Source organism: Orcinus orca, chromosome 8, assembly GCF_937001465.1.
Source record: "Orcinus orca chromosome 8, mOrcOrc1.1, whole genome shotgun sequence".
Lineage (NCBI taxonomy): Eukaryota > Metazoa > Chordata > Mammalia > Artiodactyla > Delphinidae > Orcinus > Orcinus orca.
In genome coordinates, this window is record NC_064566.1 from 4,457,530 (window position 1) to 4,484,933 (window position 27,404).

The window sequence follows — 27,404 nt, forward strand, 5'->3', positions numbered from 1 at the left end:
GATCAGGCGCGGCTGGACCCAGGTGCTCGATGTGATCAGGTGGTTCCCCCACACCCCGTTTTGGCGCTGCTTCTGTGCTGGCCTCCTTCTCTCCTACAGACAGGCTTCCTCTAGATGGCAGGAGGGGTGGCTGTGGGTCATCCCCAGTGGAAGAAGAACCAACACCTTTCTTTTAGCATCTGTCTGCGGACCCCAGGGTAGATCCCTGATGGGCCCTGTTTGGATTCTGGCCCATCCCTGAACCTGGCCCTCCTGTGGCTGTTAGCGTATGTTCTCTGATCCAGCTGAGGACCCAGAGCCTCCCTGTGGCAAGGGGATCGGGGCTTGTTACCACAGAGGCAGGGAGATTAGCACCCTCAGGAGGCAGAAAAGCTGCCACCGTACCGCTCAGCAACCACGTAACGATGCTTCAGACGCAGACACCTCGTGACCTTGTAGCCACGCCCACGTTTCCCACCAGCCTGGGCCCTCAAGGGCAGCGGGAGCTGCGCCTCTACACGAGTGCCCCCTGTGCTGACGTGAATCATCACCAGAACGTGTGTGGCACTTAAAGACACAATGCACGCGGGTCCCCACTCCTTCCTCTTCCTGAAAAATTCAGTCCTGCAGCCACTTCACGGGAGCCAGTGAGGAAGGCACCCACGGAAGGGGCAGGAGGAGGGGCCGTGGTGCAGAGTGGGTGTCGGGCCTGGGCAGGGGTGGGGCGTCCCCACGAGAGGGGGCACAGGGAGGGCCGCCAGGCGGGGGGCGGGGCCCAGCACTGGCAAACGCAGGGTGGTCAAGCGTGTGGGCCTGGCGGGAAGGACAGGCTCCATCAAGATGCTGGATAAATGGCATCTGGGGGGTGCTCCTGAGGGAGACTGAGGCCAAAAACCCAGACACCTGAACACCAGTGGCTCTGAGGGCCCCGGGGATGGGAATGACGATGGGGCCGGGAGGGTGCAGTTGGTGACAGAGAAGGAGCCAGACCGATGCCCGGAGGCCCCGTGCAGGCCTGGCCTCTTCTCCAGCGGCAGCTCTAGGTAAAGCGCCGTCCTCAGTGCTGTCCTTCCTTCGAGCCGGACCCTGTGTTTTCCTCTCCAGTTCACAGTGCTACACCTGCCAACCTGAAACTTTCATTCCAGTTGGTAGAAAATCAAGCAGAACAGGTACGTTTTCTCCCCCTTGTCGTTTGTCCCCAGGACAAGAGCTGCCCCGCGTGGCCGGCGCCCACCTCCCCCCTAAGGCCCCGAGTGTCCTGTGCTCACCGGTTCTCAACCACTTCGGAAAGTGATGCTTTGAGCAAAGAGGGGAAGAACGAACATCGGAGACACATAACACACATACTGTGGACAACGTGCACATATTTTTATTTGGTTTTTAAATCACTTATATCCCTTTGAAACACAAAAAACTCTGAGGATAAAAGAATACATCCACCTGGGGTTCTCTTCAATGAAGGACCCGGGAGGACACCTCCGGGGGCTCTGGGTCTGCAGGGGTCAGCAGCGCCGGCGCTCTGGGGTGGCTCTTTCCCGAGACCGTCACCAAGAACAGCGCCGAGGACGGGCAGGTGCCGGCCCGGGAGCCTTTGTAAACCACACCCGGGCCTGAGCTAGGGCCTGCACAGCAGCAGAATGGTTAGGGCTGTCAGGTCAGGCTGGGGCCACTGCAACCACGAGGGCACAGACAGACGACGGCCTCGGTGAAGTCACAGCCCCAACGAGGGGCGAGCCGTGCACGGGGGCACGCAGGACACATGCCAGCTCCGAGACGCCACCTGGGCGCCCTCTCCCCTGACGGGCTGAACGCTGGCCAGCCCTGACGGCGGGACATCACTTTTATGGAGTTTGAGGCCCAGGCAGGGGTCCGAGGGAACAGAACCTTCCCAACGCCGGAAGCAGCAGCCCATGATTCCGAGGGCGGGATCTCGGAAAATGGCCTGGGCCGGGAGTGAGGAAGGGGACGCAGCAGTCCAGGGCCTTCCCTACAACAGCCCTGAGAAGCAGCCACTGGCCCTAGCTGTGCCCCATGGCCTCTCCACCGCGACCCACCACATCAGAGCAGCTCACCGCCCCCGTCACCGGGGAGACAGCGTGGGTCTGCCTGTAGCACCGTCGCCAGGAGCTGCCGCCAGGGACAGAAAGACGCCGGGGGCAGCGCCGCTCACCGGCAGCCACAGCTTCAGACACAGAGGCGGTGCAGGCGGTGGTGTTCCCAGCCTCACTTCCCCTTCTCCTTCCTCTTGCCCCTCCGCTGGCCGGTCAGCTGTTCCAGCTTCTTGTCCAGCCTCCTCTGCAGCTGGGCCCTCTTGGCAGGGTCCAGGGACCTGTCCTTGGTCCCGCTGCCGGCGTAGAGGACCCCTTCCCGGCTAATCCTCTGCCGCGCATGGGCGCGAGCCCTCTCCCCACAGCCGTGGATCTGGGGGACACAAGAGGCAGTGCTGTGCTGGGGGTGGAGGAAGAGGCCCCCAGTTCTGCCATCGCAGAGCCTGGGGGTCAGGAAGCCCCAGCACCAACCTCGGAGGGACTCCCTACCCTTCCCGCACATGGACCCTCACCTACAGGCTCCCAGGGGTGGGGGGCAGGCAGGGTCCACACCCTCACAGGGCTGGCAGCTAGAGCCCAAAACCCTTCCTGCAGCCCTGCCCAGACCCTCCTCCGAGCAGATGCCAGTGCAGGGTCGGCTCCCACACCTCCCTGGCAGGGTGATGTCAATCTGCTTGGCGGTGACACACGCACAGGCCCACAGTTTGTATGTGGGTGACACACCCATGTGCACAGGTCCAAAGTTTATATGTGGGTGCCACACACACGCACAGGCCCACAGTTTGTATGTGGGTGACACACACACGCACACACAGGCCCACAGTTTGTATGTGGGTGACACACACACGCACAGGTCCAAAGTTTATATGTGGGTCACACACACACAGGCCCACAATTTGTATGTGGGTGACACACACACGCACAGGCCCAGTCTGTACGTGGGTGACACACACACACGCACAGGCCCAGTTTGAAAGTGGGTCACACACACACACGCACAGGCCCACAGTCTGTATGTGGGTGACACACGCACAGGCCCACAGTTTGTATGTGGGTGACACACCCACATGCACAGGTCCAAAGTTTATATGTGGGTCACACACACACACACACACACACACACACACACACACGCCCACAATTTGTATGTGGGTGACACGCACACGCACACAGGCCCACAATTTGCATGTGGGTGACACACATACACACAGGCCCACAATTCGTATGTGGGTGACACACAGGCACAGGCCCACAGTCTGTATGTGGGTGACACACACGCGCACAGGCCCGGTCTATATGGGGTGCATACACCCAGGATCTGCGTCCTGGAGACAAAGCCCTGCCGCCCTCCCCACTGCCCGAGCCCGGGGGTCCGCGTACCTCGGGCAGGTGGTGGCTGAGGCAGTAACGGCGGCCGCAGTGCAGACAGAGCTGGCCCAGGGTTACGACGCTGGCTGTGCACTCGGCGAGGCCGCAAGTGTTGTCAGCCTTGATGGCGGCCGAGACCAGGGCGTCAAAGTCCTCCCCGGCGGGCAGATCTATGGCCATGGGTCCTGAGGGGAGAAAGGCGTCACCCGAACAGGCAAGGAGAAAGAAGTCGGACCGGAGCTCTCCCGCTGGGCCCACGTCTGCCCTATCGGGCAGCTGCGCCCGGCCTCCTGCTTTCGGGGCCATAGCGCATGAGCAGAGGCACCATCGAGCTGGGCCCCTCACTGAACCGACGACCACTCGCACCAGGCAGGGAAGGCATGAGTCTCCGGAAGGGGCTGGCCGTGCAGGGAGCAGGCCTGCACAAAGTTCATCCTCTTAAATGCAGAGAAGCACTTAAATGTGAGAATGCTCCTTACCTCGTTAAGTATAAAAACCCCGAACTACCACGCCTCCAGGGTAATGGTCAGATGAACTCCTGCACGTTCACCGGCCAGGGCTCATGAAACCTTAATGTTCGTAACCAGGTGTGTGAAAATCTTTTACAGTTGTAGGAAAATGCTCAGAAGAGGAAGAGAGATACAATTATAATATGGTCGTAATTCTGTAATTACACCATAATTCTGGCTGCTTGAAGAAGCGTTTCAAACCCCGAGCAGTGCCAGCAGCTGTGAAATGTGGTGATGTCTCCCCAGGGCGCTCGGTCCTCAAGTGGCCATGCCCACGCCTTCCTCTGGAAGGAAGCCCAGTTCCTCCAGTCATGCCTTCCTGGCCCCCGTCCTCCATGGCAGTTACATGTTCTCAGTGGGGTTTAAACAGGAGGGAAGCATCTCCTTCCCCCATCAGAGTGTCAGCTCCCACAGGGCGGAGGTGGCGTCCGTCTTGCTCACTAGCGCAAGGCTTGGCACACGGAGGTCGCTCACTAAATGCCATGGAGCGAGTCCAGACGGACCCTCAGGCGCAGGGAGGCTGCTTCGGAAGCTGAGAATTACGCAGCTTTGCGCACAGGCATCAAGGGATACGGGGAACGGGACCGCCTTCGCGGTCTTGCCAAGAGGGAAGCGGCTGTGACAGAGCTCACCTAGGCGTCTACAGAAAATCCAGACCCTGGACCTTCAATCTCAGTACGGGACGGGGTTGCAGAGTAAACAGGCCCCGGGCGCCCCAGCAGAGGGCCAGCACAGCCTGGGATGCGACAGCGGAGTGCGCGGCCCTGCCTGGGACCCCGCGAGCCCATGGAAGGAGCGCCGTTGCCGGAGCAGGGCGCTGCGGCTGCCCCTCCGTTCCCAGGGGCCCCGGGCCCACCCCAGCTGCTCCTCCGGGCCCTTCACCTGCAGTAGAAGCTCTGAGGGCTCCCTACCTGCCGGGCCCTAGGCGAGGCCCCGGGCACACAGAGGACACTGTGACTAGCACGGAACTCAGGGAACTCAGACCACACCGACTGAAACCGGGCACAAAATGCAGGATTAGGGCAGGGGCACCACCGGGAAGGGGTCCTGATTCTTTCGAGGGTGGCAGGTGGGTCTGTGGTGGGGCAAACTCCCCAGTAAAGGGGACGCCACGCCTGTGTTCTCGCGAGCCGACCAGCTTACCTTCTGCTTCTTTCTTCTTTTTCTTTTCTGGTAACTTCCGCGGCCCGGAGCCCATGGCCCGCTGCTCCGGCTGGCTCCCCGCCCTCTGCAGTCTGTCCAGGTGCAGCGCCTTCAGGTCCGGCTGGCCCCGGCTGCTCTGCTCCCCGATGGCGGGCTCTGCCTGCGCAGGGCTGGGGGGCTCTGGACACAGAGGGGCTTTGCTGCCAGGCCCTGCCGGGGTTGCTGGAGCCGCAGGGGCCGCTGGGACCCTCTTGCTCACGGTGATGAACCGTTCCTTCCCCTCCCCAGCACTTTCGTGCCTCAGCCCGTACTCTTCCGCGATCTGATGGACCCACATCCTGTCTTGCGAATCCAGGGAGGCAGGGAACTCTAGCTGTGCCTTCTCACTCGCCACGAACTCCGTTATCACAGCCCTGAATTGCTCTGCGCCATCTCTGCTCCTGGCCCCCTCCCGGCCGCCTCCGTTGAGGCTGAGCTGAGGCTGGGCCTCGGAGGACAAAGGTGCCGTGCCCGGCTTCTTCCGACCCAGCGCGGCCCCCGTGGGCTGCCTGCTCCCGGGAGCCCTCCTGGCCGTCGCGGCAGAGCCGCGGGTCTTCACGTCAGCCTGGCCAGGGCCCTGGGCACCCTCACGGGAGTAGTTTTCAGGGACGATGTCGTCGAGATACTCAAAGGCTGTGCGCACCTCCCCGTGCTCTGTGAAGTAGTCCACCAGCGTCTTCAGGAAGGCGTGGCTGCTGACGGTATGGGAATCGCAGACCACGGCCACGTGCCGCCGGGCGCGGGTGACGGCCACATTGACGCGCCGGTTCTCGGCGAGGAAGCCAACCTCACCTGCACACGAGCCGGGAGGGGGCGCAGGGAGCAGGGACTAAGGGCTAGGAAGGCAGGTCTCCCCCCATCAGCGACCGTCACCCGAGAAGGACCACGCGGCTCCGTCCACCCCCACAGCCAGGGGCCCCGTCACTCAGCGCCCACCCCTCAGCCCCCAGCCACCGTCTAGGACCGTCCCACGGCCCCACCTGGAGCTCTGGCAGCTTCCAGACTGCCGCTCATTCCCAAGTCGGTACAAAGTCCTCTCCCTAAGCCCAGACCCAGGACACAGCCCAGGGCTGCAGCTGCGGCCGACACACGAGGGAAAGCGCCAGGGACGTTCCAGTGTGTTCTTCCCCCACCTCAGCTTATCCCCTCCTCTTATCTGTTGCCAACCTCGTACTGGAAACGACTCACAGAGCCCGTTAACTAACAACTGTTTCTGGGTACAGCTTTCTTACCAGATGGTACATCCACACGCCCTGGCCGCAGAAGCCATGCCCTGAGGCTAAACTGGCCTGGAGGCCAGGAGACAAGCTCTGGGCTCTTGGGCCCCCTCTGCAGCAGTGTCCCAGTCTCCCCAGCCACCCCACTCGGCTTGCGGGACCCTAGTTCCCCGAGCAGGGATCGACCCTGGGCCCTGGGCAGGGAAAGCGCCGAGGCCTAACCACTGGACCACCAGGGATGTCCCGGCTCCACACCTTTCCTGTTGGATCTGACGAAGGACAGGATCACAGCCTCCTTCTCTCGGCCCTGGAAGCCGTCGACAGACTTAATCTCGAGCTCCGGGTGCCTGTGCGTGAGGCTCTGTCTGAGCAGGTCCACCTGAAACACCAAGCGAGGCCACATATCACAGCCCAGGTTGGGGCGGCCTGGACGCGCTGCCGTTCAGCCCGGCAGAGGCCTGGCCCTGCAGAGCTGCCAGGCCCCAGGGAGGCCCCGCAGGAGCCTCGGGGAGAAGGCTTCCGAGAACCGCTCTTCCCACGGGCGTGCACACGACAGACCAACATAGCACACAAACATGGCAGTTGTGACCCACACCCCAGCGCTGACGTGCGTGTCACCATCTCGCTTGGCTCAGACATCCCCACGTGTGACGCCTCCAAACCGGGACGGCAACTGATCAGCCTCAGAATGCTTTGAAGCAGGTACGTCTTTCCTACCAAAGCAGGCAGGCTTTGCTTCACAAGCACAGAGGCACGGAGAGGGGAAACGGCAGAAAAGCCCAAGAGAAGGCAGCAGACGCCTGTTGTGTCTGCTGGTCCCGACCCACCGCCTTCTCCAGGCGACAGCCGCGCCCCCGACCTTCCTTCAGGCAGCCTCCGGAGCCGCGCCAGCCCCGTGGTGCCCCACGAGCCAGAAGGCTGACCCCAGGAGGGGCGAGGACCCCTCATCCCAGCGGCTCAGGGACGGGACAACCTGAGCCGGACCGATAAGACTCAAAGCTGAGACTCCCGTGGGAAATGCCATAAAGAGACAGGCGGCACCCCCGGGACCACCCTGGAAGGACGACGTCGTGCTGAGGCTGCCTGGCCCCCGAGGGCAGGCCTGAAAACGCAGCCGACACAGCAAACCAGGCGAGAGCCCAGGATGGGGCAGGGGATGGCATGGCAGGCGGAAAACACGGACAGGTGGACGGAGGCCGTTGCTGAGGTCATTTGAGCCCTGGATCCAGTCAGGATGTGGTCAGTTCCACCCTGGAGCTTTCGTCCTCTGGCCCCTCTGGGGCGGCAAGTCGCCCCGACACACAAGAGACAGCGAAGCCCCACACCTGCAGGTTGTACGGCGTGATGATGGCGATGTCGCCGGCCTGGACACCGGCGTCCACCAGCGCCTGGACATGCAGACTGACGAGGCGCACTTCACCTGGAGGGAAATGGACGACTCTTCAGCACGAGGCGGGGCGACGCCTGTTTTTTAAGCACTTTTCCGTCTGTGACGACAGGCTGCTCTCACACTGGGCCTGACTCCTGCAAGCCAACAACCTGGGGCAGAGGGGCCACCAGGCCCAGCAAACAGCGCACAGGACCCACAGCTGACGGGAGTCTCCTCTTAGTGGAAGAACGGCCGTGCGACCCATTGACTGGCAGCCCTGTGAGTGAGCCAGGGTCGCGTCCCAAGGCCAAGCCAGGCCGCGCCAGGCCACTCGGTTCTGAACGAGCACACAGGACGTGGCCTGGGCCCACCCGCTCCCTTGACTTGGGGCCGCCCACCCGTCGAGAACTCGACCTCCCAGGGCGTCTGGCTCAGGACCGCCGCCCCAAGGAGCGCCGCGCCGTCGCCTGCTCCCCTTGCTCGCTCCGCTCCTCTCTGACGCGGCAGCTGAGAGGGGCTTCGATCTTTAAAGAGCAGCCCAGGGTCGTTTTGGGCCTCTGCAGGCAGGCTCACCGGGGTTCCCTTTAGACTGCTCATCCTCGTCCTCCAGCTCAAACAGCCCGCAGCCAGCCGTGTCCAGCAGCAGCAGGGGGACACCCGTCTCCTCTGTGGCAGCCACTCCCGGGAGATCCCTGCACACAGGTGAGACTGAACACACGAGGCCCCGGCGACAGAGCGGCACTGGGGTCCCAGGAACAGAAGCCCCGCTGCCCTTCTCCCCCAGCTGCCCCTCTCCCCCGACAAGACAACGGGCGGTGCAGAGAGTGCAGAGAGCAAGGGACCTCAGACTGCAGGAGCCCGACCCAGCTCTCCAGGACAAGATGCAGAAATCCAGTCTCAGAAGCGCCTTTCATGCTCAGATCTTTGTGGAACGTGGTTCCGGTGACACAGGGGACGGGGGTGTAGCCGAGTCACTCACCGCAGGAGGCGCCCGGCCACGGAAGGGTGGGTCGTGAGCTGGCCGTGGTACAGGGCCTCCGAGGCCCAGCGCGCGATGGCCTGGTGCATGCGGTACTGCACGCTCAGCATCCGCACCGACCTGGCGCCATGCCCTTCCGCCAGGCGCTCCATCAGGCTCAGCGACAGCCCCGCCAGTGCGGCCCTGCCCCAAGGAGAGGACAAGGAAGGAGGGTCTGAGTCCTGAGTCCAGCCTAAACCAGGGGCCAGGGAGGAAAGCAGTCCTCAAACCTCAGCACGCAACCCACGCCGCCCACTTCTGACCTAGAACTAAGGGTGCGGCCCCTCAGAGGTGCCCACGTCCTAATCCTGGGACCTGCAAGCATGGGACCTCAGTGACAAAGGGGAGGAGCAGAGATGGGAGATGATCCCGGGTCATCCGGGAGGGCCCACGTCATCACAAGGGCCTCCTAAGAGGGAGGCAGAAGGGCCAGCATCAGAGAAGGCGATGTGACAAGAGAGCCCTGAAGATGCTGCAGAGCCGGCTTTGAGGACGGAGGAGGGGGCACAGGTGAGGCAGGCAGGTGGCTCCGGAAGCCGGGAGAGGCAAAGGCCCAGACTCTCCCCCCCGGGGCCTCCGAAGGAACCAGCCCCGCCCACACCTTGATCTCAAGCCGCAGAGGCTGATTCTGGACCTCCAGAACTGTAAGGTAACAAAGCCCCGTTGCTTGAGTTCGTGGTAATTTGTTACAGCAGCTGAAGGGAACTAACACAGACAAGTTTTTGAAAATTCCAACACACTCCGGCCGTCAGGAGTCCACTACTAACAACAGGAGTTGCTGGGTGCTTCCCACGCACCAGGCACTGCTCTGGGCACTTGACACCGATTAACTCGCCTCATCCTCACACAACCTGAGCCGGTTACTGGTACGCTTCCCTTGTTCCACACGAGGAGAGTGAGGCCAGCCCGAGGCCGCCCAGCCAGTGAGCCGCAGAGCCAGGACCAGGTCAGGCTCCAGAGCCTCCTCTCACCACGGAGGGAAAGTGCCCAGTGTTACCCAGGCATCCGTCCTCCCTCCGTAACTGACCAGGCCTCTGCAGTTAATGCTGTTTAATAAAGGTACCAACCAAAAGCAGCGCCAAGGACAGGAGGGGTGAGGTGACTACCAGCCCCAACCACAAACCCAGAAACACCCAGCATGACCCCACAGACAGACTTCCCCCCAAATCACCCTGCTTTCTCCACAGACACCATACGGTGCCCCCTCCCCGAGCCCACACCATCCACCCAGAGACCCGCTTCCCAGGACCCCCCGGGCCTCCTCCGGAACCAGCTGCTGAATCGACGCCCCCGAGGCCCCGCTTCTGGAGAGCATCCGAGCCCCTCCCCACGCGCACGCCCGCTCCCACCAGGACGATCTTCCAAACCACGTTCCCCCGTCTCCCACTCTATTTACCCCACGCTCTGCGCCCTCACTCTGAAGCCCCCGGCCGGACGCCCCTTCCTGGGGGACCCTGACCTGCACACCCCTCAGCTCCAGGGTCGCCACTCCCCTCCTGCGAGCTCCACCGACGGCCTCCCTCGCACGGACTGGAGAAGACCCTCGTCTCCAACAGCAGCAGCAGGGAGAGGTCTGCTCATCTGATCTCGCGGGGGCCTCAGCCTCTGGGAGCCACCTCTGGACCTGGGCGTGGGAGCTGGCCCGGAAGAGGCCAGTTTGCTCAGGGACGCCAAGTGCCAGGCCTTGTCCCCAGGCCTCACAGGCCTCACACTGCCGCTGGGAAGTAAACGATGGACTGACACACACCACCACCAGGAGTGCCGAGTGCTGACAAAGCCAGGCGAGCGAGCCGTCAACGGGGATGACAGAGAAGTGAATGAAGGGCGGTCGGGGCCCGACACCCGGGGAGGAGGGACGGAGGGGCCCGCGTGGCCGGAGCCCTGGGGGTCTGCGGACAGGGTGAAGAGGCCCAGTGGCAGCAGCAGGCCGCACCCGGGAAGCAGTCACACCACCAGGGACTGACTGCTGCGGCCCTACAGCGGCAGGAGCGCAGTCCCCTGAGCCACCCCTCGTGTCCTCAGCGGAAGGACGTGCCTGCAGATGAGGGCCAACGAGCCAGAGCCAGTCACACTCCCCCGGGACCCCCGCGCGAGCGCGCACCCCCACCTGCCGCCGCGTTAGAGGACGTCAACTCGACAGGCAGGGACTGAGCACGCGCCCGGTTCTGGGGCCACAAGCATGGACACCACTCGACCCCCGACCTCAGGGACACACGTCTGACCGAGCTGCCGTCTCAACGAGCAAGTACAGGAGCCCACGGAGGACGGCACCCCCGGCGGGATGAGAAACACCACTGCTCTCGGCGCTGCTGCCCGGGCGGCCTCACGGTGTGACCACCCAGCTCACGCCAGAGCCCGCACGCCCAGAGAAGGACCCGAGCTCAGGGCTCCCGCTCCCGCTCTGCTTCGCCCGGGGCACCTTTTACAGCCACCCCTGAGAGTGAAGCCCGGGAGAAGCCAGCGGCCTCGGCCCCAACCAGCTTATAAATGACAGGTCTGCTAGCCGCTCTCTAGTGACCTGGGCTGGACGGCTGCCCCTCCCCTGCTGGCCGCGTCCCCTCTTCTGGGATCTGTGAGTCATACATCTTGAGACCCTACTTCCTCTGTGCGGTGTAACTGAAACCGCGCCTCCGATCAGGGGGACCCCAGGCTTTTCCCTCTGCCAAAGTGGGGGCTCAGATGCCCAGGGAGCCACCTGCCCACCACACATCCTTAAGTCAGCACATCGGCCAGGCTTCCCAGCACCTCCAGGACCTCCGGCTAAGCCCGGGGCTTCTGGGCTGGGCTTCGAGGGATAGACACAGGGGTGGCAGCTGGGGGCGGAGGGGCCTTACTTGTGAGAGAAGATGGTGGGGGGCAGCTGCCTGTGGTCTCCAGCCAGGACGCATTTCCTGGCCTTCAGCAGGGGGATCCAGCAGCTGGCCTCCAGGGCCTGGGCACACTCGTCAATGACCACCATGTCGAAGTGGCCTTCTGGCAGCAGCTTCAAGGGGCCGTCTGAAGAGGCACCTGGTCGAAATCAGAACCGTAAGCCTTTACAGGATGCACCGGCTGCAGTCACCCCAAAAGAGCCACCGACAAGCCACTGTTTCATCATCTAGTCTTGTATTAAGGCTCGTGCAATATGATTGCACCTTGGAATAAAACCTGGGCAGGACGTTCCGGAGCTCACGGTTCCAGCCACTCCACGTGTAAGTGTGAAGCAGTGCGCCCCTGGTCACGGCCACTCCAACGTTTCATTCACCAAAATCAATCACCGCTTTGGGGCTGGGACCCCAAATCCTTGGAAGGCTGTCTTAATTCTAAATGTAATTTCTGTATCATTTTCTGAATTTAGAATTTAGTTAATTCTCTTCTTAGGTGTTCTCTTGAACACACAGAAAATGAACTGCTGGGCGTTCACCCAGAGGAAAACCCCTACGTACCAGCAACACAGAACCACTGCACCAGTGCCTCCTCCGTGGAACACAAGAGCCGTACAGTGGAATGAGGTCCAGTGTGGGCGAGACCCGGGGCCCGCGCCCACACTCACAAACAGCGGTGAGGCCTTGGGCAAGCCACCCGACCCCTACAAACAGACTGTTACACACACCACATGCTAACAGAGCACGGATGTGTCAAATAACACATACTGGTTACCCAGATACATATATAAAAATGTAGCACGTGTTGAATAATACGTATCAAGTACTTGCCACAAGATGAGAGGCTTTAACAGACGCTACAAATGTGAGTTCTTGCCCTTTTCCCCTAGATTAATGACGATACGACGTATATTATCTTATGATTAAGACCTACATCTCGATAACTTTCCTGAGCCCGACTTTTCAGAGACGGTTAGGGAGTCTGTCTGCAGAGAGGGCAGAATCTGGACGGGGCTCTGGATGGCTAAGAGCTGTGCCTGGATTATGGCTGTGATTTCACGCTGCAGAGGGAAGCGCTTCTAGGAATCTCATTCCAGTTCCCCAGTCTAACCAGGAGGGACCTAAAAGGCCACATGCTGACCTTGCACGGAGGGGCAGCTGTGATTTCCAGCGGGTGCTGCACTGAAGTCAGTCAGAGAAGAATGTGAGCAGAACCGGCTGGATAAGGGCCTCTGAAAACTGCCTCCACCACCAGAGCAACGAGAACACTGGCAGAACTGGCAGAACCGACTCTTTCAGAACTCCAGAAATCAATCAAACGCTTACAGCAATCCAGGAGTGTATGCTCCGAAAACTGACTAACTCTGGGCAAGCAGAGTGGGCTCTGTGGCATTCCTGGGCACAGGCACCGCTCCCAGCTCTGTGCTGGCCCTGAAACCAATGGCCTGCAGTCACAGTGAAGAGCAGCGGCCTGCCCCACTGGGGACAGAACTCCTTCGAAGCCACGCCCCCAGAGAACTGTCACTGTCAGACTTGCTGCTGGTTCCCTGGAAGGTCCCACTCGCAAGACTGTCTTTATTTGACCTGACTTGGAGCTCGCCCTGTGCAAACAGCCCCTCCCCAGGGGGTGTCAGTGGGAAACAACCAGAGGCCACTGTTGCACACGAGTGCTCTCGGAGGCCGAGGATAACAGCTGGCGCAAAGCAGGATGACCAGAAGCTTTGAAGGAAAACCTGGGGAGTGAGACGTCTGTGGGCTCTGAAAGCTCCGACACGTGGCCGAGAACCTAGAAGCCACACTCGTGTAAGGGCTGTGTGCACACTCGGGAAAGACCAGAGGAGGCCCTACGCACTCACCTATGGCTCACCTTGGGGCTCTGCGCCCACAGGAGGTGAGGGTGAGGGAAGTCTGAGAATGACGTCCCGCCAAATAGAGACTATCGATAAAGACACAGAAATTATTTAAAAAAAAAAAAAAGTCTGCAGTTGAAAAGTACAATAACTGTTATTCACTGGAAGGGCTAAACAGCAGATCTGAACAGGCAGAAGAATCAGGAAACAGGCCAACTGAATTATTCAGTCTGAGGAACAGAAAGAATAAAGAATGAATCCCATGACCAGCACCTTGAAGACCATCAAGTACACGAACGTGTGCATAATAGGAGCCCTAGAAGGAAAGGAGAGCAAGAAAGGGGCCAAAAGAATATTGGAAAAAATAATGGCTGAAAACTTCCCAAATCTGATGGAAAACAATGCACACATCCAGGGGACTCAACACATCCACGTGCTTAACCCGAAGGGAGCACGCCGAGACTCTTACCACAGTCAAGCTGCCGAAAGACAAAGAAGGAACAGCAGGAGAGAGGCAACCTGTCACATACAAGGGATCCTCAGTAAGACTAACCCTGCGTTCTCAGCAGAAACCACAGAGGCCGAGAGGCGGGGGTGACACAGTCAAACACCTGAAAGGAAAAGGCTGCCAACCAAGAACGCTACGTCTAAAAACAGAGTCACTCGAAAACAAGAGGAGAAAAAAGATAATCCCAGGTAGAGAAAAGCTGAGACCTGCCCTTCAAGAAATACTAAAGGGAGTCCTTCAGGGTGACGTGAAGAACCCTAGACAGTAACTCAAATCCACACCAAGAAGCAAAGAGCACCAACAGAGGCAACTCCATAGGTACGTACAAAAGACAGTATGAGAGCATTTTTGTAATTCTGGTTTTGTCCTATCTGATTTAGAAGGCAACTGGGTGAAACAATAATTACAAAGTCAATCAGAACCTGGACTCCGTTCCCTAGAGTAGCCCCCATGAGACGCTGTGTCAGACAGACCCTAAGGCAACCCCCTCCTTGACCCTGGCCTCCCGGTATTCACACTCGTGGAATACCCTCCCCTTAAGCGTGGGCCAGACCCGTGCCTTGCTTCTGGCCAAAGGAATAGAGCAAAGATGATGGGGTGTCACGTCATGGTAACATTACAGAAGACTGTAACCCATCTTGCGACAAGACTCTCTCACTTGCTGGCTTTTAAGAACCAAGCGGCCACATTAGAAAGGCCTAAAGCAGCTAAGTGTGGTCTCCAGCTGAAGTGGCTATCTTTATACCAAAGTAGACTTCAAAAAAAGAACATACTAGGGATACAGAAGGTCATTTCATAATGATAAATTGGTTAATTAATAAAGAAAACACGACGTTTACGCCCCAAGTAAAAGAGCTACAAAGGCCACAGGGAAAACGCTGACAGACTCCAAGGAGAAATAAACGAATGCGTAGTTACAGATGATTTCAACACCCCTCGCTCGGTGACAGGACACACAGACAGAAAATCAGGAAGATACAGACTTGAACGACAGTCATCAACCATTATAAAACGCTGTGACAAAACCAGACAGCCCATTCTTTTCCAGTGTACGTGGAACATTCACAGAGACCACATTCTGGACCATAAGATAAGTCTCAATGAAATGATCCAAGCCGTACATAGTACGTCCTCTGTCCACATGGAATTAAATTAGAAATCAATGATAGGAAGCTATCTGGAAAACCTCCAAATATTTGGAAAGAAAATGACACATTTCTAAACCATCATGGGTCAAAAACAGAAATTAAAAGGGAAATGAGACAATATTTCACAATGAATGAAAATGAAAACCAATACATCTGAATTTATGGGATGCCGTGAAAACAGTACATGGAGAAACACTTATAACACTAAATGCCTATAGCATAAAACACAACGGGTCTCAAATCAATACAAATCAATGACCTCCGCTTCCAGCTGAAGAAAACAGAAATTGAAGAGCAAACTAGACCCAAGTGAGCAGGAAGAGGGAAATAATAAGAACCAATGCCGAGATCAATGAAACAGAAAACAGAAAAATAACATAGAAACCCGGTGACACCAAAAGCCAGTGCTCTGAGTGATCAATAAATTAATAACCCTCCTGCCAGAAGATCAGGGAAAAAAGAGAGGATACAAATTACCAACATCAGGAACAAAAGAGGTGACATTGTTACTGATGCTATAGACATTTTTTAAATAAGGAGTTATTATGAACAATTTTATGCCTAGGAATTGAACAACTTAGATTAAATGGGCAAATTCCTTGAAAGACACAAGCTCATTCAAGAAGAGACACCCTGAATATCCTATATCAATTAAAGAAGTTGAATTTGCAGTTAAAAACCTCCCTACAGGGAGTCCCCTTCCCTGGCAGTTCCATGGTTAAGACTCGGCACTTCCACTGCCATGGTCCAGGTTCAGGCCCTGGTTGGGGAACTAAAATCCCACCAGCATGCAGTGTGGCCAAAAAAAAAAGAAAAAGCCTCCCTACAGAGAAAACTGCAGGCCCAGAAGGGCTGGAATTGGTGTGTTCTACCCAATTGTAAAGACAATTCTACCAAACTCTTCCAGAAAACCAAGGAAGAGGGCACACCCCCAGCCCTCTTCGAGGCCACACGGGGTGGAGGCCCATCCCCTCACCTGTGTTTGTCGAGAGGACCACGTTGGCCGCCACCAGGCTCTCCAGCATGGCTGCTTCCTCCCTCTCCTTCAGCTCCTTCCTTAACACCTTGATTTCATTTCGAAAATTACTTTTCTCTCTTTTATTCCGGGTCTTTTTGCTTTTTGCCTGTAAAGAAAAGCAAAGAAAACATCATAATTCTGGCTCGACTTTGCACTTATTTTAGCTCCTTTTAATTCACAAAATGCTTTTATTTCTCATCAGTTGGTCCACTCATGTAAGTCCCTTCAAAGGCGCTAAAAAGTAAAAAGTCTTTCTTGAAGGAGCATCAGATCCACACAGGTGACACCCTGACTGGCCTTAGAGCCACTGTCACCTCCACAGGGAGAGGGAGGAAGGGAGAGTGTAGGTCCTCCAAGAACCGTAAGCTCAGCCGAGCCCAGGGGTGGGAGCCCAGCCCTACCCTGCACAGTCATCAGACATACTCCTGGGGAAGAAAAAGCACCTGCTCGTGCCAGGATTGGGGACTTAGTAGTTTATACAGAGAGAAGCTAAGCTTCTCTCACTATTCCACATTTGTCAAGAGAGTAAAATATTTTCTTCAACCCCCAAAATGTCTACCTAGACCCTGACTTACTTCCATATGCAAAAGACACGTAACCCCTTCCTTATCTGTGATTTCTGCTTTGGAGAAGGGGTTTTAGCCGGAATGACAGGAGGGAGGTGTAACTTACAGAGAAGAGAACTCTGAAAAGCATGGACTTTTTTTTTTTTTAATTTATTTTTGGCTGCATTGGGTCTTCGTTGCTGCATGCGGGCTTTCTCTAGTTGCGGCGAGCGGGGACTACTTTTTGTTGCGGTGCGCAGGCTTCTCATTGCGGTGGCTTCTCTCATGGAGCACGGGCTCTAGGTGTGCAGGCTTCAGCAGTTGTGGCACACAGGCTTCAAGAGTTGTGGCTCGTGGACTTCAGTAGTTGTGGCTCGCGGGCTCTAGAGAGCGGGCTCAGTAGCTGTGGCGCACGGGTTTAGTTGCTCCGCGGCATGTGGGATCTTCCCGGACCAGGGCTCGAACCCGTGTCCCCAGCATTGGCAGGCGGATTCTTAACCACTGCGCCACCAGGGAGGTCCCAAAAAGCATGGATTTAAAAAGGAACAAGAAAATGAAATTGGGCTTCCCTGGTGGCGCAGTGGTTAAGAATCTGCCTGCCAGTGCAGGGGACACGGGTTCGAGCCCTGGTCCAGGAAGATCCCACATGCCGCGGAGCAACTAAGCCCGTGAGCCACAACTACTGAGCCTACACTCTAGAGCCCACGCGCCACAACTACTGAGCCCGTGCGCCACAAATACTGAGCCCAAGAGCCACAACTACTGAAGCCCGCACGCCTAGAGCCAGTGCTCTGCAACAAGAGAAGCCACCACAATGAGAAGCCCACGCACCGCAACGAAGAGCAGCCCCCGCTCGCCGCAACTAGAGAAAGCCCGCGCACAGCAACAAAAACCCAACACAGCCAAAAATTAATTAATTAAATAATTTATTAAAAAAGGAAAATGAAATCATCCACATGTGTGACAGCGTGAATCACATCACTGCTAATTCCTACAGCGCCTTTAACCTTCAGTAACATGCGTGTGTCCTGGTCTCCGTCCCTGGGGTTCCCACTATTCCACAGGTCCGTGGGGAAGGCTGAGTCTCTGCACCAGCCCCCGACACGAGGAGAGAAATGTGAGGCAGTGAGATGGGCTGGCGGTGAGCAAATACAGGGCAGGACACGCGATTAAGGGAACTGGGGGCGGACGTGTAAACTAGAGAACCAAAGAGCTCGAAAGTTCTGAACTGCACGAGAAAACTCCATCTCAGATTAACCTATCACCTACCTAGTTCTCTTTCACAAGGATTACACCATGTTTTATATTAATTGACTAGAAATTTAGGGAGGATGCATATTTTCTGAATTTTTATTTTCAGGCTGCTTTTTTTTTGCTGGTTGATATTATCCAGCCAACATGCCAGACATAGGGAATCCTTAAGAGGAATATTTTCTGCAAGACAATTGCTCGCCTCTTCATGAAACTATCTTGAAGACAGGTGAGTCCCTGTTCAGTGCTGAGCACAGGGGCAGTCCCAACGTTCAACATAAGTACATGAATCGGCAAAGGCCAGAGAAAAGCAAGAGGATACAGTGTACTCCCGGCAAAGACTGCAGATCACGAAACCACACGCAGAGCAGACACCGGCTGAGAGCTACTCACGAAGGCCTGGTCGATGTCCTTCCTGATGTCAGCCACAATCCGGGTGCCGTCACCCCGCGCCAAGACCGCGTCCAGGGAGTGTTGCTGGACAGACTCCAGGAGCCGTGCGGGGTGCCCGAGGCGCAGGAGCCTCTGCTTCCACTGGGCCAGCTGCTCGACCAAGTTGTCCACGGCGATGTTAGAGGGGGCGCAGCACAGAACCTGGGGAAGCACAGCGCAAACTCGGGCTTGGTGATTTCTTTTTTAACGAAATCACTTAAGTTTCTATTAAGCAAATGGAAAGTCCAAAAGTTAAAGAGAGGAGGGTGGAACGTGCGCAACCAGTAACATTACAGTGTAAACGTCCGGCTATAAGGACGGATGCAGACAGTCTGCAGGACATGAGTTACTGGAAACTGACACAACATCTGGATACTAGACCTCGGGTCTTAAGAACCTGTTAGGCTCCAAAGGACCAGAAAGGATGCCCGGCAACTGGAAGGAAAGGCCTCAAGGTGCCCTGAGATAATCAGGGCTGGGACACCCGTCTCATCACCCATCAAGTCACTTTATCGTCTGACAAAGCGGAATGAGGAAAACCCTTTGTGAACAGGCTCAATCTTGCTTCCAGAACTGCAGTCTGGCTCTTAGGAGGGGGTGGAGCAGGAAGGGGAGGCAGAGAGGAGAGTCCCCACCCCATCTAGGTGGCCAAAGGCGGTTTGCACCAAAGCGTGAACACAGGTATCTCCTGTTTCACTGTTTCCTGAAACAGAGGCACCCAATTAAACCATCAAATCTGCTCCCTGCCAGTAAGTCATCTTTCACCAGCTTTTCTTGGTAAACATCTTGCCAAGACAGTCATTTGCAGGAGACCATTGGACGTGGCCTTGTAACCAACATGGATCTCCCTGCAGGAGCAGGGGCTCTGGGGAGAATGTCGCCCGAGTCTGAGTCCTGGCTCTGCCACCCACTGTGGAGGGACGGGGCCCGAGACCATGGAGTCCCCGCACCCGGGGCTTCTGTGAGGATTAAAGGGGCGAACTCTGGAAAGACTGAGAAACGTGCCTCGTTCGTAAGAAGCACCCAGGAGATGTCAACCTGCAAACGTGGACCATATGGCTCTAATTCTTATCCTTATCCAACGTTTACGACCCAGAAAGGTTTTCTAAAGAGCTTTCCATGTGCTCAGAATCCACGATGACTTGTGTTGATACAGATGAGGATGAAAGATCCTTTCTCAACCATTAAAAATCTACGTGAACAACAATACACGATATCACATTCCACATCTCGGAAACCGGTAACCTGCACTCTGCACAACTCACCAGACCACCTGATCAACCAAAACACTTCTGTCTCCGGGAACTGGCTGCACGGTCTCCTCCCGAACGGCACAGACAGTCCCTGGTCACCTGCACGCCCGGCATGCCCAGCAGGGGTCTGAGCACAGAGCCTGGGTGCTGAGCAGACGCGGCTCCTGGACTGTGGCCTGGCTGACAGTAACCCAGACCTCACCACCCCAGACCAACAGTCCCAAGCGCTGGCAGAGACTGAAAAGGGCCCAGCCCAGTGCTCAGTCAGTAAACACTCAGGAACATTGCCGACCGAGTCCCCCAGAGCCCAGGCTGGGGCCCTGCTGGGCACCTGCGAGCGCAGCAGACCGGAGTGAGGGGTGCCGGCGGGGACACGGTGCCCACTGCCCACCTTTGAGCCCTGTTTCACAGCTTGGAGAATGATTTCAACCACAGTGGTGGTCTTCCCGGTGCCGGGAGGCCCGTGGATGATGGCGAGTTCCTTCTGGGACAGCGCGAACCAGACCGCTTCCTGCTGGGAGGCGTCCAGAGTGGCGTTGTAGAAAGTCAGGGGCGCTGCGGAACAAGCGACAGTGAGGACCCAGCTCCCCGTCACCCGGCACTCCCCGCCCCTGACCCCGCGTGTGCCGACAGAAATACGGGCTGTAACGGGGAGAAAGCCGGCCCTCCCCAGGGGTCGGCCAGTCAACGCAAAATCAACCTGCTTTGTTTTCCTGGACCAGGAATCTGCAGACTGTGGCCCGCAGGCCAAGCCCAGCCGGCCGCCTGCTCAGTGAGGCAGGTGTCCCGGGACACTGTCCCCAGCAGCCCGCCGTCGCACCGGCCGGCACAGCCTACAATGTTTACCATCTGTCCCTTTATTGAAAAAGTCTGCCAACTCATGCTCCAGAATAACAGCTTCTTGTAAAGTAAATGTTTCTGGGAACAGATTCATTTCTACCATAGTGGCCCTTTTTAAGCGCCCGTAAAACGATGAAAACAAACAAGAATTATGAGCAGATCCAGGACCATGTTTCTGTTCTGAATCTTCCATGGCCGATTCTAATGACCTGCTTCGTAAGCTCCGTGCTCTGAGAGCAGGTGCCGCTGCATCCAGCCTCGCACCCGCAGCCTCCGCCCCGCGGTGCCCGCAGCAGAGACGAGCGCGCTGACCCCCACGGGCATAGGGCGCCGACCCGGAGGTTAAGACGGAAAGAGATTCGGACAGAGCAACGGAGCATCCGACCCAGAGCTCCTGCGTGTTCCCTTCTCCCCTGGACGCTGGCTACAACCAGGGCACATCGTGTTCCTTGAAACACAGCAAAAACAATGCTAGTTCCCTTCCCAGCTCATAGTAGCCTCTCGGTAAACAGTTGGCAGAAATAAAATCTTATTGAAATGTGAGTGCTTTTGGAATCTGAGAAGGTACAAAGCAGCCCTGAGCTAAGAGCCAACACACCGCCAGGGTACGAGCACCGGCGTGACAGGAAAAGGGTGTGGGGCAGCCCTTGTGTGAGAATGACTGAAGCTATACTGTAAAAACCAGCCAAGTCCAACACCTACGGGGTGGTTCAGTGACGGGCAGCTGCTTGATGAGGTGATAAACTCCTCTCAAAATGAGCTTCTCCAGGACACTGAAGGAGATGAGAAATTGCCCAGAGCACCGTGAGAACAGTCGGGGGGGGGGTGTACATGGACACATGCGTGTGTCTGTATGTAAGTCAGACTGTTCTATGTGGACGTGGAAAAACAACTAGAAGAATACACACACGTACCAGTGAGGCTCACTCTAAGTGGCAGGTTTTCGAGTGATTTCTTTCCCTTGTTTATACACTTCTTTATTTCCAAACGTTCTATGACTAATACACGGCACTCTTACAATTAGAAATAAACTGTCTTCAATTTACAGGATACTGAGAAAATAATCAAATGCACTTAGAACTGAGACTTTTCAAACTATAAAAAAATGCTATCGAGCATGAAGCATGATAAGTCATCCTCTGTTCTCACAGGGCACTGGGCTAGAAGAAATACCCTCGCATTTCAAAACAAAAATATTCGATATTTAGATATATTAGAAAGAACATCATAAAAAAAATGGAATGAACTACTTCTTTGACGCCGTGTACAGGAAAGAGACTTAGTTCTAGCAAGTCACACAAAGAAGCTTATAAAAAGACACTAAGGTAGATTTCTTCTCTCTGTACATTCTCAAACTCTTGCTAAAATGGCCCAGGGTCTCACTGTTCGAGATCCTGTCCATGGTGATTTCAACCAGAAAAAGAAAACCACAAGCTCTTACGTATCTCACTGGCAGGGCTGGGGTCTGATCCGCCGAAGAGGACCTCTGTGAGCGAGGACGCGGGGCCAGAATGATACTTCTTTAGGGTAATCAGAGTTCTGCCAAAGGAGAAAATGAAAATTAGGAGCTTAGTGAAAACCAGCAATTACCCCAGCGCCCGAGGCTCCACGCGACGCTGCTGCCCGCCACCTCCCATGAGGGGCACGCGACCGACCCCAGACGGATGTGCCTGCCCTCTTCTGCCCAGCAGGAGGGAGGTGTTTAAGGAAAACGTCACATGTGACTTCCAGTCACACACACTTACTTTTTCAGTCGCTTATAAGTGACGTCGTTGGCAAGTTTTAACAGCCTGTAGGAATGCTCTTGGTCCAAACTCAACTGTAAATCATGGGACTCGTCAAAGGCCACGGTGACCCACTGCTGGGTGATCCGGGTCAGGATCCCAGTGGCCAACTGACTGTCTTCCTCATACAGACCCACTATGTCACCTACAGAAGCAAACACCAGTTACATAAACGCTGAACAACGTTAAACGTGAATTACTTCATATAACAAATTCCAGCATATTTCAAACATTGTATCTGTTACTTTCATTAGAAATGAAATCAATAAAAAAAATACTTTTAACTAACATCATATGTGAAAATTTACTGGAGCTCAATGAACTGTTTAAAACAAACATGACAGTCAATAAAATATTTAAAGTCTTCCTCTGTGCCCAGCACTGTTCTGGGTGCTGGTCTATATTAGGAATAAAACACGGTCCTTGAGCTCACGTTAGGGAGGAGAGGAGCAAATACGAAAACCTACCAGGGGTCAGAGCCAAGGGCTTTAGTTAAGATGAAGTGCAGGGGCTTCCCTGGTGGCACAGTGGTTAAGAATCCACCTGCCAATGCAGGGGACACGGGTTTGAGCCCCGGTCCGGGAAGATCCCACGTGCCACGGAGCAGCTGAGCCCGTGTGCCACAACTACTGAGCCTGCACTCTAGAGTCCGTGAGCCACAACTACTGAAGTCCATGCGTCACAACTGCTGAAGCCCGCGCGCCTTATAGCCAGCGTTCCGCAGCAAGAGAAGCCACTGCAATGAGAAGCACGCGCACCACAACGAAGAGTAACTCCCGCTCACCGCAACTAGAGAAAGCCCGCGTGCAGCAACAAAGACCCAATGCAGCCAAAAACAAATAAAATAAATGTATTAAAGAAAAAAAAAAGATGAAGTGCAGCAGAGGGTGGAGAGGGACGAGGGTGCCATTGCAGAGTGTGTGGGAAGGGCCTCTCTGAGGGGTGACCCGTAAGCAGGGTGGGCCCTGGAAACAGTGGGGGCCACGAGCTCACCTGGGGGAGAACATTCCAGGTGGAAAGGGAACACTGATGAAGGAGGGAGAGGGTGGTTTGTTGCCCACTCAGCTGGGCCTCCCCACTCCTGCGACAGCTGTTTGGTGATTCACCCATCACCAGGCGAGTCTGAGAGGCTTCCCCCGATGCCGGGACGGAGCACACGACCCACACCTGAGCCAATCAGGGCTTCACAAGCCCCCTGGCCAGTGGCTGGCTCGGGGATGGACAAGGGACCAAAGCAGAGCCCCTGAGATGTGGTGAGACTTTTGGGTGGACAGCTGGAAGGATGCCCTCACCCTTCCCAGCTGGACCAGAAACTGGAGAGGACGTGAGGGCTGAAGCTGCTACCACTTGGGGCCTGAGAAGGAAGCCAACCCAGGAGAGGGCGGAGCCGAAACACGGAGCGGAACTAAGCCCAGGTGACCTCCTCTGAGCCGTGCAGCCACCTTCCAGCTATCACAACCCATGCGTCCCCCTCCTGTTCCAGCCCATCTGGCTCGGGGTTTCTGTCACTTGAACACAGACAGTACTGACCAAACAAGAATCCACGCTGAGATGCAGCCAGGGCCTCCCACATACTCACACCCCATTTATTCCGAGTCAGAGTACATGCCACACGTCAACCAAGCATGAGGCGTATTCTTAGTCCCAGCTGTTTTCCTTCTAGGCAATGAGTTTCATCTGCACCTTGAATCTTTTCTGTCTCCCGCCCCAACTTCTAAAGACAAAGAGCAGGTGGCAGCAGTGCCCCTGGGCCCGAGGTCTGGTTCTGTGCACGGGGACCTCCGTGAGGCTGAGTGCAGGCGACCCCGTCCCGACTGTGACTTCCCCACCAGCTGCCCTGAGTAGGGTCCCACATTGCAGAATTCACACCTCTCAGCTACAGAGCCTTAAAACTGCTCTTCAGGAGACGAAAAACTAACAACCCCACCTACGTTTGATCAGAAGCCGAAGCAACACATCAGATTTTCAGCTCCACACTTTTTCACATGAACAGCTGACTTCCTGTTTATCAGCTATTCATCAACCTCTCAGGTCATTCACTCTGCAACACTTACTAACTGAACACATACTATTCCTTTGGTTTTCAGAGTTTACAAACGCCCTGCACATTCAGTCCCACACACTCATCCTGATGGCGAGGCCGAAAGCTCAACTATAATCCCCTTGGTTCTGTTCTTCAGAGGACACGTGACTGACTCTCGGCCACTTAACAGCAAAGTGTAAGATCTGACTCCAAACCAGCAGCTTCCCCTCCTCCTATCTGTCTCCTAACCCAGCCCGTATTCCAAAAACTGTGGGGCAAGAGTCTAGAAAATCGAAATATGAAACCAACAAACTGTCACCACCAAAACAAGGCAGAGAGACTTTTCTAGGGGAAGTGCAGTGTTCGGCAGTGTTGCTCTCTCCCAGTTTCCAGGTCTGATCAAAAACAAGCGTCCCAGGGATTTCCCTGGCGGTCCAGTGGTTAGGACTCTGCGCTTCCACTGCAGGGGGCACAGGTTCGATCCCTGGTCAGGGAACTAAGATCCCGCATGCCGTGCGGCGTGGCCAAAGGGAAAAATAAAAATAAATAAAACAAGCATCCCAGGTGTGAGCTTAAGAAGCTTCTTCTAACTGCCCCTCCTTTCCAGCGGAGCTGCCACAAGTTTAGCCAAAGTATCCTTGGCACAAGGAAGGTCTGGGAATACACAACTACACACGTTGAACCATCTGGACCAGGGCTACTCAAGAGACATGTGAGAGTCATGTGTAATTTTACATTTTCTAGTAGCCATATTAAAAAACCGAAAGAAACAGGTAAATTTAATCACGTTTTACTTAACCCAATACATGAAAAATATTATCATTTCAAGATATAATCAGTTTTCAAAGAAATTACTGTTGATATTCTAAATTTTTTGCACTAAATCTTCAAAATCTCACGCGCATTTTACACCAGCAGCGATCACTAGCCCCATTTCGAGCGTTCAATAAGCCCGCGTGGCTAGTGGCTGCCAGTCTGGGCAGCGCTGCTCTAAACTACCAAAAAGCCTCGTAACTGCTGAATTTCTAAGTGAGAGCTTTCCATTACAATGCTTTATTCCCCACTGGTCGTATGTGACCTGGTCTTTACAACCCACATCTGAAGACAGCAATACTCAAAGTCCACCTATGTCAAAAATGCACAGACCGGAAATAAAGCTGTTACTGGGAAGCACAGCTGCAGACATGCATCTCCTGGGCTCAAAGGTGACCAGCAACCGTCCGTACAGCCCGGTCCTCTGGCTGGATACCTGCAGCTTCAGCAAGCAGACGCCTCGGCTCTGGAGTTCTTTCGGAGAGACACTTTCCTGCCAGGACCTGGGAGACACCCAATGTTGAGACTTCAGTATTTGTATTTTACCAGTTTTCACTTCCAACCGTGCAGGAAGAACAGATGGAGATCTCTGCACAGGCACGAAGGGTGACCAGGGAAACTCCAAAACTGCCCTCCCTCAAACCTACCCCCCCTATAGCCCCAGCGCGATCTGTGCCCTCCTCCCAGTTTCCCAAGACAGAACCTTCGCTCATCTTCACCTTCTGTCCTGAGTCCTGTGTGTCGCTGAGTCCCACCAGGCCCCTCCCATTTGTACCCAGAATCCACCCCTGCCTCATCCTCGCCGCCACAGCTTTGGTTCAAGCCCACATCACTGGCCGTCTCCGGACTAAACCGAGCTTCCTAACTTCCTTATCTCTGGGTTCTCCCCAGCCAATCCCAGCAGCAACATCCAACAGATCCCCCCTAAGATGAAAATCTATTTACCTCTCTGACCTGCTTAACTGCACCGAGGCCCATCCTCTGCACAGGAATATCATACAATCTTCTCCACAAGGCCCTTCCCAATCTGGCCCCCGCCTATCTTCCCATGGGTGCTTACTCTGTACTCTGAACCGTGCTGAGCACTTGACTTAGAGATCATTGTGTTCCCACCTCACTGGTCTGCTGTGAGAATGATCTCATTTTACAGATGAGGTAACTAAGGCTGCAAAGTCATCCAGCCATAAATCATGGAGCTGGGATCCCACTGACGTCGACAGGACTGCAAATGCTCTTAACCATCACGATCAAAAACCTCTAAAACAAATCCTCTCCACTTGGGTAGCACAACGGTTGAGTGCAAACTCTGGGATCAGCCTGCCTGAACTCAAATCCTGGCTCGACCTGTGTTACCTGGGGCACATGACTTAACCTCTGTCTCAGCCTCCTTAGACATAAAACGAGAATTACAGTAACCAACTTCGCAGAGGTGACGTAAGGTTTAAAGGGGCTGATGTATGTGGGGTGCTTTCACAGGCCTCAGTGTCATCTCTCAAAGTTTCAGCCCTACGGAAACAAGTCTGGCTTTCTCAGGGCTCCACCCTCGCCTGCAGGGCTGCCCTTCCTCCCCACATCTCTTCCAGGAATATCCTCCCCCGCCTCCACCTGAATCCCTATTTTTCTGCAAGCTGTGCTCAGGCACCACCTCCTCCACGAAGCCAGCCTCAACCTAAGGCTCCCCAGGCTCAGCTGTCCACCCTCCTGCTCCCACAGCACTTTGCCTGCACACACGGGTCAGCATCTATCACGCTGGGAGGGAACTGTTTCCGCTCCCACCTGCCCCTTCCGCTCAAACCCAGCCGCCAGGGGACCATCAGTGACTATCTCACTCGGGGCCTGGCACGGAACAGGCGCAGTCACTGACAGAGGGGACGATGACGGAAGAGGGCTGAGAACACTTTGGGGATGGAAATGGGGAGAGAGGCAGGACCTACGAGGCAAAGTTCAGAGGGGAACTTCAGGGGGAGAACAGACCCTTCCTAAGGGTCCCCCAAACGGAACGGGCTGTCCCGGGGGTTGAAGAGGCTTCCATCTGTGTGGGAGGCCGAGCCCCTTCACAGCCGCGACCCGGACTCGAGGAGTCAGGAGGGCAAATCCTGACCCCCAGGCTGGTCAGGCCGAGCCCCCAGGAGGGAGGTCCGCCCGAGGTCTGAGCTGGGAGAGTACGGGGGCCTAGGGGAACCGCCGGACCGAACCCGAGGCCCGGGCCGGCGGCCGTACCTGCGCTCCTCGACCTCCGCGTCCCTCTCGAGCGCCAGCAGGTCCAACTGCTTGTTCACGAAGCTCTCCACGGTCGCCGACGCCATGGCCGCAGTCCGGCCTGGGCCCGGAGCAGCCGAGGTCCCGAGCCGCCGAGTTCCGGCTGCCGCGAGGGGCGGTGCTCCC

At 56.0% G+C, this 27,404-nt stretch overlaps 1 protein-coding gene across 1 annotated transcript; it reads right to left on the bottom strand.

Moving 5' to 3' along the window:
* Positions 1–1,325: 1,325 nt before the first annotated feature.
* IGHMBP2 (immunoglobulin mu DNA binding protein 2) lies at positions 1,326–27,397 on the bottom strand. Its single transcript, XM_012536133.3, has 15 exons — positions 27,240–27,397; positions 25,353–25,522; positions 22,145–22,328; positions 21,841–21,938; positions 19,951–20,114; positions 18,268–18,468; positions 16,037–16,184; positions 11,525–11,699; positions 8,652–8,834; positions 8,246–8,364; positions 7,629–7,723; positions 6,559–6,682; positions 5,048–5,878; positions 3,408–3,580; positions 1,326–2,400 (listed from the first exon to the last, which is right to left on the bottom strand). Exons 1-15 carry the CDS (start codon positions 27,323–27,325, stop codon positions 2,203–2,205), a joined length of 2,949 nt encoding a protein of 982 aa, XP_012391587.1. The 5' UTR covers positions 27,326–27,397; the 3' UTR covers positions 1,326–2,202.
* Positions 27,398–27,404: the final 7 nt, after the last annotated feature.

Excerpts from the sequence above, each read along its gene's own strand:
- IGHMBP2 (XM_012536133.3), bottom strand. The coding sequence starts at position 27,325 with ATGGCGTCGGCGACCGTGGAGAGCTTCGTGAACAAGCAGTTGGACCTG. Across the intron at positions 20,115-21,840 it reads CAGCCCTGCCAGTGAGATAC|CGCCCCTGACTTTCTACAAC; the intron begins GTAAGAGCTTGT and ends CTTGTTCCGCAG. Across the intron at positions 8,835-11,524 it reads CCCACCATCTTCTCTCACAA|GGCCGCACTGGCGGGGCTGT; the intron begins GTAAGGCCCCTC and ends TCCTTGGGGCAG.